Below are 15050 nucleotides of genomic sequence, written 5' to 3'. Positions count from 1 at the left end.
GCAGATAGAAGATATAGGCATTTTTTATTTATATACCTATCAGTTTTTTATCCATTACAATAAACATGTATTACTTTATAATTTGTAAAAATATATACTAATTTTTTAAAGGGAGAGGATGTGAACAGATAAAGGACAAAATTTTCTCACAACTCACTGTGAGTTTATTAGAACTGAAATATTGATTTTAGCAATCTGAAGTTATCTACATAACTAGAACTGTTAAGATTTTCTTTCTCTATAAAATAAATGATCACTTGGATAAAGTCTTACACATCTACAAATTTTCACACTCTCTTTCAACATCCTATGAATCTGGAAAAAATGAAATAAGTGAAACAGAGAGCTTTTGTGCATCGCTGGAGGTCACACAGTAAGATCACATTCTAACTCCTCATGCTGTGATCTTCCTAAAATAAACAGGCTATGTATGTCAAAATTAAATAAAGATGCTATGAATATTTGACAAATGGTAATGAGTGTGGCCAAAGATACCACTGTGGCAAAGGCATTCTCCATCTTAATTCCTAATGCTTTGACTGGAGAAATAAAAAGCAACCCTGTTACCTCTGCTGTTAGTTCTCTTTCTACAGTTACAGACCTTAGATCCTGAAAAAGCATAAAATAACTAACATGTACCTTGTGGGGTTCTCTACAACGAGACAGAAACTATGGTGTCTAGAATTAAAATATTAAAAATATCCGAATACAATATTCAGTTACTCTTGTGGTTTTAAAAAAGCCTAACTTTCAGACTCTTCAATAATGGGAAGCAGGGGTTATTTAATGCACTTAAAATATTTGGTTCTACTTAAGAAAGCTTTAATAAACATACATGCATAAAGGCCAGAAAATAAATTTTATCTAGGTTAAATATAAATCTGAGACTACTAGTAGTATCATTAAAATTACATGACATATTGTCATCTTTTTTTTTTTTTTTAAGCTAACTGGCTACCATTTTCCACAAAACCACTGTGTCTTAAAAATGCAACAACAATCGACAGATTTTTCTTTGGAAGAGAGGAGACAGAGTAAGGGTAGGTTCAAAGTAGACTCAGAAAAAGGGCTCAAGTTCATGCTGTTTAGATGATCAGATAATATTTTTTAATCATTTACTTCAGAAACAATTTTTAATAAACTTGTAACTGATCAAAATGTTTCAGAGAAATGGATCACTGGCAAGGTACTGCTTCTGATTGAAATGTGAGCTGGTTCCCAGATTTAGGACTTGTAAAGTAAGAAATCATGATAATAACATGATATTAACATTTAATCCATATTTAAAGGTATTTTAATTTGCATATATTCATAGGACACACTTATTTGTTAAAAGGAAAGAGAGAAAAATTTATGGAATTGATCTTCCAGAAAGAAGAAAAACTTCATGCTGTTTTATCTCACAATCACAGTTTAAGGAAAGCATCTGTTTTAACACACACAATTACCCTAAACCTCAAATATATATTGGCTTAGGTGAAAAAAAAATTAAAATGCTGGGAAGAGAGTGATTTACTACATTGAAGTACTTAAATATTATATGAGGTAAAAGATATTTTTCATCAGTGTTTAATAAATATATATGGTATATGAGTAACATCAGTGCATTGTGAGATAATTATGTTCTCAAACTCATTTAGACAAATGTCAAAAATGTTTTCAAAACAGAGTGGTGAAACATTAAAATAAGACAGGTATTTTAAAATGTAACAGACAAAGGATGAGCAGAGTTCATAACCTCTGCTTTAGAAGAGGTTTCAAAACCTCTGCCTGCATCCTCGAAAGTATGATAATAATGTATTAACTGTGTTTATGCTTCTGTTAAATAAAATTATTAAACTGTGAACTGAAATACAGCCATTTTATTTTCAAGTTCTATACAAAATAGCCTAAAACAGAGAGAAAAGGGCTTTTACTAGAATGTAGTACTATTGATGAGAATGTAATAGCAATGGGCCTGCCTACATTTCTGGCAAGCAGCAACTACAGTCTACAAACCACTGATGGGCTAAACAAGCTATTAATGACAGTTGCTTTTCAACACTTAAAATGGCCAGACTGTGTTGCCTGACCACAAGGACAAGTAGGTCATCACTCTCAAATGTTATACAATATAAGAAACATAAATGAGACCTCTGTGGGGAGAAAAAACCCACAGGTATGGCTCCAGAGTTCTTTTGCTATTCAACTATTAATAGAAAGCAAATCCCACTTAAAGTTGTAAATACTTATAACCCATTTTACTAAAAGATTTATCATCACTTATTTAACCTTATACCTAGAGCTGAACAACGTATTATTAGTTCTGGTGCGCAGCTCTAGCTCTGAAATATACAACTTAATATCCAGAACCCAAATAAAGAAAAAAATAAATTGGCCCTCTGCAACTCTCACAGAGTAGTAAGATGATGAAAGTTTGGCCCTGTGTAAACCCATGGAGTGTGTGTCTCTCCCAATCATTCATAGGTTGCAGAATCATACTCATGACTATATGGGGGATACATCTAGATTTTTCATCTGATTCAAGGGCCTTGTTCCCTGCCCACTTGTCTTTCAAGTCGATGCCTTTCAATGTACTTTTCTTTCTGGTGTTTGCTGAACCAGCAGCATTAGCCTCACTTGGGAGCTTGCTAAATGCGGACTCTTAAGCCCCACCGCCAACCCAGAGTTTAAACAGTATCTACAGGAGATTTACATGCACATTAAAGATGGAGGGGCACTGACCTAGGTCATGTTCTCCCACTCCTATGTATCTCCAGTTATTTGACTTTTCAGAAAAGAGAACAAGGGAAGCTTTAGAAGTATCATACTGATCAGGATAATTCACTTCATTCTCTGCCCAAGGAGACACGGCACAGCAGTCCTTCTTTCAAGTTAGAAACAACCCCCAAAACTATTCTGACCTTAAAAAAAAGGGACAATTTTTCATTTAGCTCAACCCAATATATTCAGATCTTAAGCCCTCTCCCAAGAGGAAAAGATAGCATTATTTTTATAGATTGCTAATAAAAAACAATAATAGCTATACTATAATTACATGACAAGATTCTATCTCCTGTATACTTTTATAATTGTAACAATAAAAATGTGTGTTACTGTCAGCTACTTGACTGTATTAAAAACACTCTAGAAAGGAGATATTTTAACCCCCATTGAGTATTTCAATAAGAGCTACAACTCACTATATTACCCAGAAATTAAAAACATAAGAGGTAGAAAAATAGGGAGTCAGCTACCTTTGATATAACAGAGAACTCAGAGTCAATTGTCCACACTTTAGGACATCATTAATAATACAAGTCAAAAGCAACATCACCACCTAATAACCACCCACCTCCACTCCTTCAACCTTACTGTGTTAACAGATACATACTGGGATCACATCAGAAAGTCTTTAATTTGTATATGATTTTTCATCAAATAAAAAGTACTATTTCCTTAAGTTCTAGAATACTGGAGTGGGTAGCCTTTTCCTTCTCCAGGGGATCTTCCCAACCCAGGGATCAAACCCAGGTTTCCCACATTGCAGGTGAATTCTTTACCAGCTGAGCGACAAGGGAAGCCCATAAATGGGAAGAAATGAATGTGACTTATCTCAAATGACTCAACTACACTCAAGGGGAAAGGAGAAGGCAATAGCACCCCACTCCAGTACTCTTGCCTGGGAAATCCCATGGACAGAGGAGCCTAGTAGGCTACAGTCCATGGGGTCGCACAGAGTCAGACACAAGTGAAGCGACTTAGCAGCAGCAGCAGCAGCAGCAAGGGGAAAAAACTGCAAATAAATCTTGAAGTCCTTTAATTAAGTCTGTTTTCAAAAGATACATTTGTAGTGATTTTGGAACTATTTTATGTATATTATATGATTGAGCAAATGGGTAAACATATTAGTGCTATAGGAGTATGGATTCTCACTTTACATAAATACAAATATGAAATGGGGGAGAACAAGGAAGAACTCTGTGGTTTGGATTGAAATTGGAGGTATCAGTATAACTCATATGTTCTTAAAAATATCTATGTACTAACCTCCCTCCCTCTATTTATCTGTCTAATCTAGGACTAAAAGTTCCTAGAAGTAATAAAATTCCAGAGAAAATGAGCACATCACATGTCCAGACCTTGACTCCAAAATGCCATTCTCCTTTAAAATGAGATACAATCATCTGAAGAAATGGCTGATTCTGGGAGTGGGACAGGGAAGGTATAAGATGACCCTGAAACATGTTTATCAGAAAATGAGGATGTGCTTAGGAAAAAAAATAAATAAGAGTATGTCGAAAGGACCCAGAAATCATCTTGAAAGAGGACTCTCTGGACAAATCTGGCACAATCTGAGTGACAAAGTAAATAAGAAAAGTAACTGATAATAATCTGTTCATGAGTGTTTGCTCACAGTGCAAAGAAAAGTAAAATGAGAAGGATGGGCTTTTCTTTAGGGTAGAATGCACATCCGTGCTCAGTCGTGTCTGACTCTTAGAGACCCTCTCGACTGTAACCCTGTGAATAACTGTGAAAAAAATTCTGAAAGAGATGGGAATACCAGACCATCTGACCTGTCTCTTGAGAAACCTGTATGCAGGTCAGGAAGCAACAGTTAGAACTGGACATGGAACAACAAACTGGTTCCAAATAGGAAAAGGAGAACGTCAAGGTTGTATATTGTCACCTTGCTTATTTAACTTATATGCAGAGTACATCATGAGAAACGCTAGGCTGGAAGAAACACAAGCTGGAATCAAGATTGCCAGGAGAAATATCAATAACCTCAGATATGCGGATGACACCACCCTTATGGCAGAAAGTGAAGAAGAACTAAAGAGCCTCTTGATGAAAGTGAAAGAGGAGAGTGAAAAAGCTGGCTTAAAGCTCAACGTTCAGAAAACTAAGATCATGGCATTTGGTCCCATCACTTCATGGGAAATAGATGGGGAAACAGTGGAAACAGTGTCAGACTTTACTGTTTTGGGCTCCAAAATCACTGCAGATGGTGATTGCAGCCATGAAATTAAAAGACGCTTACTCCTTGGAAGGAAGGTTATGACCAACCTAGATAGCATATTTAAAAGCAGAGACATTACTTTGCCAACAAAGGTCCATCTAGTCAAGGCTATGGTGTTTCCAGTGGTCATGTATGGATGTGAGAGTTGGACGGTGAAGAAAGCTGAGAGCCGAATAATTGATGCTTTTGAACTGTGGTGTTGGAGAAGACTCTTGAGAGTCCCTTGGACTGCAAGGAGATCCAATCAGTCCATCCTAAAGGATATCAGTCCTGGGTGTTCATTGGAAGGACTGATGTTGAAGCTGAAACTCCAATACTTTGGCCACCTCATGCCAATAGCTGACTCACTGGAAAAGACCCTAATGCTGGGAAGGATTGGGGGCAGGAGGAGAAGGGGACGACAGAGGATGAGATGGTTGGATGGCATCACCGACTCGATAGACATGGGTTTGGGTAAACTCCGGGAGTTGGTGATGGACAGGGAGGCCTGGCGTGCTGCAATTCATGGGGTCACAAAGAGTCGGACACGACTGAGTGACTGAACTGAACTGAACTAAGACTGTAACCCATCAGGTTCCTCTGTACATGGGATTTCCCAGGCAAGAATACTGTGGGAGTGAGTTGCCAATTCCTATTCCAGGTGATCTTCCTGACCCAGGGATTGAAACCACATTTCCTGCATTGGCTGGTGGATTCTTTACTTACCTCTGAGCCAACAGATCATACACCTTCCTAGAAACATGAAGCCTGGGACCTTATAGTAGAATACTGGCTCCTAAATACAGGGGAGTAGTAAAGCTGGAAAAATCTAATTTTCTCGATCATCAGGCAAGAATTATCAATGGCTCATGGGGCACCAACCTTCAAAGGCTGTGTTTAGAATTTTAAACAGATATAGTCTTTATGGGTGGTAGACAAGTTTGTGAGAAGATAAATAAATGGTATTAGGGAGTATACTAAAAGAAATTTAAGCTAAGAATGACACGCTGGACAGTTCACAGGAAAACGTGGCAACACAGATAGAAAGGAATAATGAAATAAAAGCTGAATCAGGGCTTGAGAGATTGTGACAAATAAATGAATCAACCCCTGAAGAGGTCCGAGGGAAACAAAGTCCATCCATCTTACTCTTCTCTCCATACATCCACACCTGCTTTCTCCCTTCCAGGGTTACAGATACTATATATATCAAGAAGAGCCCATAAACAGAGTACAGACAGTGCAACCATGTATGTGTCCTTGTGGTAAATATAACATACTTCATATGTCATTCTTCTTAACTAAATTTAAATTTATACTGGATTTTACCCTCTCTCAGGACAATGCTAATTTTCTATGACAATTCACATAAATTTGGAAAGAAAAAGGCTGAAGAAGGCTACATAAATAGAAGAAACCAATGTGTGGGATGCTCTTCTCATTTTATTTTTACACTATATTTTTTTTAAATCAATCTATTAGAATCTGTACTTCTAACTGTATTTGGCATACAGTCAATTCAAAGAGAGAGTACAAGGGCTAGAAGGCAAGGGCTCTAAGTACTCTTCAGCTGGGAAGTGGAGAGACAACAAACCTAAGGAGCCCAGAGCTGCTAGCTTGACAGGTTTCTTTAGTGCTTAACCAACAAATTCTTACATTTACTTCCTTTTAGACAGTTATAAAGAATATCGTTAACTTTACTGAATATTATTAGTGTACAAAGCAATATATATGTGTATATATGTGATATTATGCTATCTATTCACAATGTTGTTAATAGTTCACAGTCAGTGGGTCAATTTTACAATGTTAAGCTATAGAGTTTGAATAACTGAGGTAAAATGCATTAAAATCATCTACTTCCACTATCTGTAACATTAATCCTGGCTCTCTGATCCCTAAAATGCATTATCTTTGAAATACATTTGATGTATATGGCTCAGATAAAAACTAAATATAACTTAGGGTCAAGAATGGGAAATAATAATTTAACAAACCATTACTCCTGACTATAATTAATACAAGTGGCTATACTTCATCAAAGGTTTTAAAATACCTATAGTTGAAGAACTCTGTTCAGATGAAATCTTATTTTAAAAGTTTAAAAGTATACAAAATAACTAAAAATGAGCACTGTTCTGGCTAAAGTGGGCAGTGGAAGTCTGGAGTGCTATTTGCTTTGGGGAGACAACATGGCAGCCCAGGGAAGTTAGAAAACCACTGTTGCACAAGATTACAAGTCGAGTATAAATGCAAGAAATTGTCACTGAAAATAAACTCATAGTAGTTAAGTATGAAAAAATATAAAATTTAAACAAAGGAAGAATCTAACTTGTTTACTGATGAATATAAATCAAATAAATATAAAGTCTTTTTATTAAATAATAATTTACAAGAGATTGGCACTACATTAGCTGTTCTTCCTTGTTATAAGCTGCCAACTGATACTGGCATTAGATGTTTTAGATTAATATTTTTATTGTGATGTCCATATGTATCTCCTAAATATATGCTGTACAATTAAGTGAGAAATGAAGATTCAAGAAATAATTTTTCATAATAAGAATAACAATGTTATTTATTTACTTCTAATCTGGATATTATACATAGTTCAATTTTTCTAACTTGGTTATTGTGTTCTGCTTTTAATAATTAATCTGTAATTATTAGCATGATTTACTCACTTTGAAAAGTCTAGATTTCCTCAGTCTCCTTTAGTTATTGAAAGAAAAACCAAAAATCCTTTCAACTCTAAAACTGCTATAAATAAAAATGGAGCTGCTCCTATTTGCTCTTGTGTGAGCAGAACAAAAGCACATTAATAGTTAACAAAGCTACAATATGATATACGAATGAAGTCTTGCATTAAAAAAGTACTTAGATTGTATTTACAAAAGAATCTCTATCATTAATTATTCAACATTTGGATCTGACCAGAAACCAGAGCATGACTTTATAATGCTCTGTTTAAATGAACTACTTAATGTTGTAATGAACACTCAACATGGTGAGCTCAATGAAATTTGGACCTGGTATAATACAGCAGTTTTCCAACTTTTTGATCAATGGACAGATTTTAATGTTAAGTCAGCTGGAATTTCACTTGTTCTTTTAAAATGTTTACTTAAACCGAAAATTTTGCATCTCAATTATTTTATATTCTAAAACTGAATGTAGTTTAAACCAATGCATTATTCATAAAGCAAAGACATTAGGAAAAACAAAGCTGTGCACTTCTTTCAAAGCCGTTAAATTGCTAAAACATACCACATTTATGCATGCAATATTTGATTTTTTTTTCTTAAAACACAAGCTTGTTTTTGTCAGATCAAGATATGCCAAAAATTCTACACCAAACATTTTTGTTTATAATTAAAGCAATCATCAATCCAAGGATTGTCATCCATTTTATTTCATCTCTACATCAAAAAAAAAAAGTAATTTAAAAAAATTTTAATTCCCTTGAAATGATAAGATAAATGAAAATGTAAGTGCCTTCACATAATAACAGTAAGCTGACCCTTTGGGAAATGGTTGACTTTCTCAATACAAGGTATTCAAAGCTCATTCAAAAGTGTTCATTTAGAATGCAGATATCAAAGATGATGCAAATGTTCAAGAGAAAATTAGAACTTACCAGATGTTCTAATCCAGCTTTGATGTTTCCAGATTCCCTAAAATAGAAGAATAAAAGTTTAAAATAGTTGTTAAACCCTCATCTGCTATAATTTATGTTTACCTCAAAAATATTTTACAAACCCCTATAATTTTTTCATATATCTTTCCTAATGTTCATAATCCCATTTTTAAGGACAAAACAATTTCCTTAGGAACAGATAATTTATTTATATCTAATAGTAGTATTAACACTAAAATTTATACTCATCTAGTAAAATGTTTCAGATTTTTCAAAGTCAGTGGAGAACAACAAAAAATCAAACATATTATCATTTTACTATTTGTAAACTATATTTTACATTAGCTTTTTCATTAGAGTTTATTTTTTAACATTTATTACGAAAATGTTCAAACATACAGATTCTATCTACCATCTAGTCTACAATTGACATTTTACTATATTTGATTTATCAAATGCCCATCCATCAATAGGTGCATTTTTATACAAAGAATATACACAAAAAAAGAGTGCTGATGAGACAAAATACAAATAACTGTACAAGTAGCAAAGATAATTTAAATAAATACACATTTGGTGGAATATGGCAATAGTTGGATGTTTTTCCTGATTTCAGTTAATGCTAATTTATTAGTGAGAAATAGACTTTCCCTAATCTCACTCTGATCAAGCAGTATTTTAATTCCATTATTAACACCACACCTTATTTGCTTTAACACAAAATTATACTTCTACCACAATGCAGAAAATAATTACGGATCATCTGACAACAGTACTGCATTCATGATGTTTAATCTTTTCCCCACACCTATTTTTCTCTGAAGGAGTCCCAATGTTATTTCTTTTCTCTTTATTTTGTCTTCAATTTTTTTTTTTTTTTTTTTTTGCCAAAAATATATTACTTCTGTTTCCTTTGTCTTGTTATATATCTTTTTTCAAATTTCCCTATCTTTTCCCTTTGGATCAACTGCTTGAAAACTATACTAGTGGCTTCCAATGTTTCCTCTCACTGCCCAGTCTGGCACCTTGGGAATAAACTCCACTGTCTACTGATTAGTACTCCTCTTTAGCCATTCTCTTTTCTGCTTCTGATGCTATATAATCAACATTTAAAAATTTAAGGATTTCTGAAACTCATTCTCTGGATGCAGTTCTAATGACAAATGACAGAAATAGATTGCAACAAGGTGTATCACAGCAGGCCAGTAACTACATAATTATTTTTACCTTTATTATTATAAGATTAATGTATTTATTAGAGCTGGAAGTCTGATGAATTTTTAAGTGTTCACAAGGAAGTTTTCATATAACCATTTGTGTAATTTAAAATTTAAACAAAAATAATAATACACACAGTAAAACATTTGGCAGTGTAATATGTTTGTGTTTGTGTGTGTATACATACTACAACAAAATTAAATCTTCCTATCACTCACCCCTAGCTCTCAGTCACTGATATTAGCTATTTATTTGTCCTTCCAAAGACAGCCTATGCATGTGTGTGCATACTTCTGTGTGTGTCTGTGTGCTTCTCCTCGTTTTTTCTTTTCAACCCAAACAGAAGCATAGTATACACATCGCTTTGTTACTGAACTCAGCAATCTATGTTAGAGTGAAGTATATTTATATTATATAATTCACATCTACTTCATTTTTCCCCATGGGTACATTGTCACACCATGGTTCTTATTGGAAAATAATGCAGTATAAGAGAACAAAAATGCTCAGATTCAAAGGAGAAGTCCATAATTTATTATCTGAAACCACTGAGGCTAGACATGTTTCATCAGAATATTTTGGACTTTTTTGGTACTCTGTTTTGGTATAAGGATATGCTTTACATACATTGGATTTATGTATGTTTTATCTACTATTTGGAATGTTCAAAAGGATCAGTATACTAAATTTTTAACTGGTATTTATGCTTAAGCCAGTTTAATCAAATTTGGCGTTGTTTATATATTCAAGTTTTTTTCAATGTTTTGTTGAATATGAATTTAATAAATTGAGCACTAAAGTTTAAAAGCAAAATAAGAAAAACAAACAAACAAAGAATATGTTGGATTTTAAGAAAAGTAATAAGGTACATACGGTATATGTTATAAAACATTGACAGCAATGCTTGAAGCAGCATCTCATCATCATACATATTAATAATTCTGAAAGAAAAATATGAATGTCCACACAAAGTGGGATAAACAAAGACGATAAACAGCTTCATTTAAGGGTAGGTTTTGCTGTCAACTGACTTTATCACAAACTTAGGGAAAATCTCTGTTTTCTGAGTTATCTGTATTTTGGAATCAAGGATAAGAAACTATTCTTTAAAAAAGAAAGAACGATTGGCTAGCTATTACTTCATTATGTTTCCGAAGAATTCCTTAAATTAAATGATTTTAGGAAATATGCATTTTGCATGACACGCCTGAAAGAAAACTAAGCATCTTCCTTGACACATGTCCCTTTCCTTCGCTACCAAATATAAACAAATATAATCAACCACAAGGTCCTGGTTATCCAACATCCTTAATTATCATTTAGTGTTAACCACTTTTTCTATCTTCACAATTATGTCTTATTTTAGGCCATCATCTTTTCTCTCTCAGATTATTGCAAAGCTTCTTAATGGGTCTCAATGACCCTTGTCTTGCCCTATGTCAATTCATTCTCTGTAACAGAGCAAGATCTTTGAAAAATTAAGCTTCATCATGTCAATTCTCTTCTTAAAATCCATGGCATACTACTATACTCCAGTTTAATTCCCTCTGTTATTTGTCAAAGCTATACCACATGGAAAGTGGTAGCAAATACCATAACAAGCTACAACCTAAAGAAAACCTCCTATGGAGAAACCCCTTTCTCTCACAAATGAAGTAATGAATTCTTCCTATGTGTTCACATCACAAAATTCCCATACTCTGAACTTTAGCCCACCAGGCTCCTCTGTCCATGGAATTTTTCAGGCAAGAATACTAGAGTGGGTTGCTATTTCCTACTCGAGGGAATCTTCCCAACCCAGTGATCAAACTCACATCTCTTGCATCTCCTGCATTGGTGGGCAGTTTCTTTATCACTGCACCACCTGGGAAGCCCCCTGGGTAGATCTACCCAGCCCCACAACACTCAAAGAACCAAGGCAACTGCAACAGTGAGTGGCTGTTTGGGAGAACAATATTGGGAGTTTTGTGTATGTGTGTGGTGGATAGTGGGTGGTTTTTTTGCTTTGCTTTGTTTTGGGTTGTTTTTTAAAAAGCAGGAGGACACTATGGGGGGAAAAGTGATTGACTGAGGCCACAGTAGAACAATTAATCTGGATAAGCACAAGCTAGAGCCTAGACTTTTACCTCTACCCTTAGATTAAAATTACTAGCCAAGGCAGCTGAATGTTGCAAGGAAATAATAGAGATATCTACAAGGCAAATTTTTAAGAACTCTGAGGTGTTCTTAAAAATTACAGATTAACAACAAAGAAAGTAACTTCATCCAGAGAAAACAGACTGAGCAAGAATATAAATATAATAACATACTCAAAGATAGGGGCAGATTTTTAGAAATTAAATATGAAAAATGGTTACAAAAAATAATATGAGATAATGAGTATTAGAAATACAATAGTTTGAAATAAGCAACCCAGAGGATGAACTGAAAGCACAATAACCACAGACCAAGAATGAATTAGTGAGCTAGAACACTGGGAAAGAACTCTCCTAGAAGGCCATAGGAAAGGTATGAAAGAACAAACAAGAGATAAAATTAAGAACAGGAGTAGAAGTATGAACATCTATAGAATAAGAATCCTAGAAGGAAAGCAAAGACAAAATAAAAGGGAATAAGTATTTGAAGAAACAGTGACACAAATTTCCTAGATATAGAAATACTCAAACCTTAGACTGAAAGGGTACATACAGCAGTGAACAGGAGAATTAAAGAAAAATCACAGCAAAGTATTATATAAAGATAATTAAGGCTACACTATTATAGATCAAGAGAATAGTTTAAAAGTTTCCAGAAAGAAAAAGCACACTCCTCTATAAAAGATTAGCACTGACATCAGATTACTTAACACTAATGCTAGACAATGGAGTGTAACCTTCCAAGGGAAAGTGAATAAAAAAGCTGTGAACCTAGAATTTATATTCAACAAATAAACTATTGTTTAAATTAAAGGAAAAATAAAGAAATATTCAGCATATAAAGTCTTAGGAAATTCACCACACAAAGACATTATATGAAAAAAGTTCTGAGGAATATAATAAGAGAAAAAAATTCAGGAAGAAGCAAGCAAGCAAAATAAGGCAAGTAAAGTCTGGTATGGAACATAGTAATTACTATAATATTAGTAATCAGTGACTAAAAGGAAAACTAAAGAAAGGTCATCATAACAAAAATACCAGAGAAGATTCTTAGATTGGGTATGAAACAAATCTAGGGATGTGTGATTTACAAGAGACACATGAGACAAAAAGGATTCAGAATGGTTTCCAAAAAAAGAGATAAGATAAAACCAGGCAAATACAAACCAAAAGAAAGTTGGGTTAGTGACTTTAATGACAAAATACATTTAAGCCACTTTGTGGCACAGTTGGTAAAGAGTCTACCTGCAGTGCAGGAGTCTGCCTGCAATGAGGAGACCTGGGTTCGATTCCTAGGTTGGGAAGATCCCCTAGAGAAGGAAATGACAACCCACTCCAATATTCTTGCCTGGCAAATCCCATGGACAGAGGAGCCTCACAGGCTACAGTCCATGGGGTCACAAGAGTTGGACAGAACTTAGCGCCTAAACCACCACCCCTTCATATATGTATACATATTTTGATATGCATATATTTTGCTATATACACATGTGTATACACACACACACACACACACACACACACACACACACACATCAAAGAAGGCCATTCTCTTCAAGTAAAGAATATAATAGATCAAGTGACAGTGAAAGTGAATGTTGCTCCGTCGTGTCTGACTCTTTGCAACCCCATAGACTATACAGTCCATGGAATTCTCCAGGCCAGAATACTAGAGTGGGTAGCCTTTCCCTTCTCCAGGGGATCTTCCCAACCCAGGGATCGAACCCAGGCCTCCAGCATTGCAGGCAGATTCTTTACCAGCTGAGCCACCAGGGAAGCCCAAGAATAATGGAGTGGGTAGCCTATCCCTTCTCCAGTGGATCTTTCCGACCAAGGAATCGGACCAGGGTCTCCTGCATTGCAGGCAGATTCTTTACCAGCTGAGCTACCAGGCAAGCCTCATAACAGAACAAGACATTTTCATTTATATCTAGAAGGTTTGCATATTTGTAAAGCTTAATATGTATCATAGCTTGGGACACCGAAGTTTCAACAAATCCTTCATGAAAATCAGTTTTGTTTAGTCTTACTTTGGGCAGAAAGACAAGGAAGGATGGCCATCCCAAAATAACACAGATAAACCATCATGAGTACATAAATACTGCATGAGAGAGCATGATGTATAATACTGGTTCTAGAAGCAAAATATCTCAAATCTAAGTTCTACAACAAAACAGCTGATTGAGCCTGAGTAATAATCCAACTTCTCTGAAGCTCAAATGGTTCACCTATGATGTCCAAATTTTTTAACTCTTGTTTTACCTAACATATAGGGTGGCTGTGAAAAAATAAGCAAGATAAAGTATACGAAAGTACACTATATATTGTAATATGCTATATAAATCTGTTATTGTGATAGATATTTAAACACAAAAGTCTTTAAGAGTGGTTCCAAAAGGCTAAAACAATTTTTTTTTTAATAGAGAGGTAAGATTCAAGACATTGACAGAAGGATCTTGCAACAAATGGTATAAAGCCTGTCCTCTTTAGTGGTCTGTCTCTTGGGTTGTCCCTGTCATGACTTCATCAATATTTGTGCAACTCCTTTTGCCCTGTGCTGAAAGCAGACTTAATTCAATTATAGGTCTCAAAACTGATAAAATGGTCCTGAAGTGGAAAATGGGAAGAGATTATTGGCAAATGAATAAAGATTTGTATCGAACTAACACACAGGAGTACAGCAGGTCTTTTTTTTAATCATTCCCTGTCTTAAATCTTCTGGGAACCATGAGTTTCCCTTCCCCTCATGCAGCACATCGATTTCTGAATTAGACTGCAATATTAAATAATTAATATACTTGCCATGATTGATGTTTTGCATTAGTTGAATATTAGGTTATCAATCAAAATCCACTTGGTTTAATGTAATAATATTGAAAAAGTGTCATGAGCTGTTCATCCAATTTGTAGTTGAGGCAGCACAGATAGTAATGTTGGCATAACACAAGGCTTTAAAGCAAGAAATGCAGTGGCTCAACATGTATGAGGCAGACATCTTGAAACTAACTAGGACAAGGCTGAGGTGTCCTAAATAAACCTTGTGACACTTGTCAGTGTTGATGTTAGGTCTCCTTCCAGT

The 15050-nt window shown here is 34.8% G+C and overlaps 1 protein-coding gene across 2 annotated transcripts in view; it reads right to left on the bottom strand.

The window, feature by feature from the left end:
* RSRC1 (arginine and serine rich coiled-coil 1) overlaps nucleotides 1-15050 on the bottom strand; it is a 427216-nt gene that overhangs the window by 220183 nt on the left and 191983 nt on the right. For both annotated transcript variants that reach the window (XM_081570648.1, XM_081570649.1), the window contains exon 5: nucleotides 8619-8655. In XM_081570648.1, coding sequence (XP_081426774.1) covers nucleotides 8619-8655 — 37 coding nt within the window. The remainder of the gene's footprint in view (nucleotides 1-8618; nucleotides 8656-15050) is intronic.

This window comes from Giraffa tippelskirchi, chromosome 2 (genome assembly GCF_054371585.1).
Source record: "Giraffa tippelskirchi isolate mGirTip1 chromosome 2, T2T-mGirTip1v1.2.pri, whole genome shotgun sequence".
NCBI lineage: Eukaryota > Metazoa > Chordata > Mammalia > Artiodactyla > Giraffidae > Giraffa > Giraffa tippelskirchi.
This window is presented reverse-complemented; position numbering and strand designations above follow the sequence as displayed.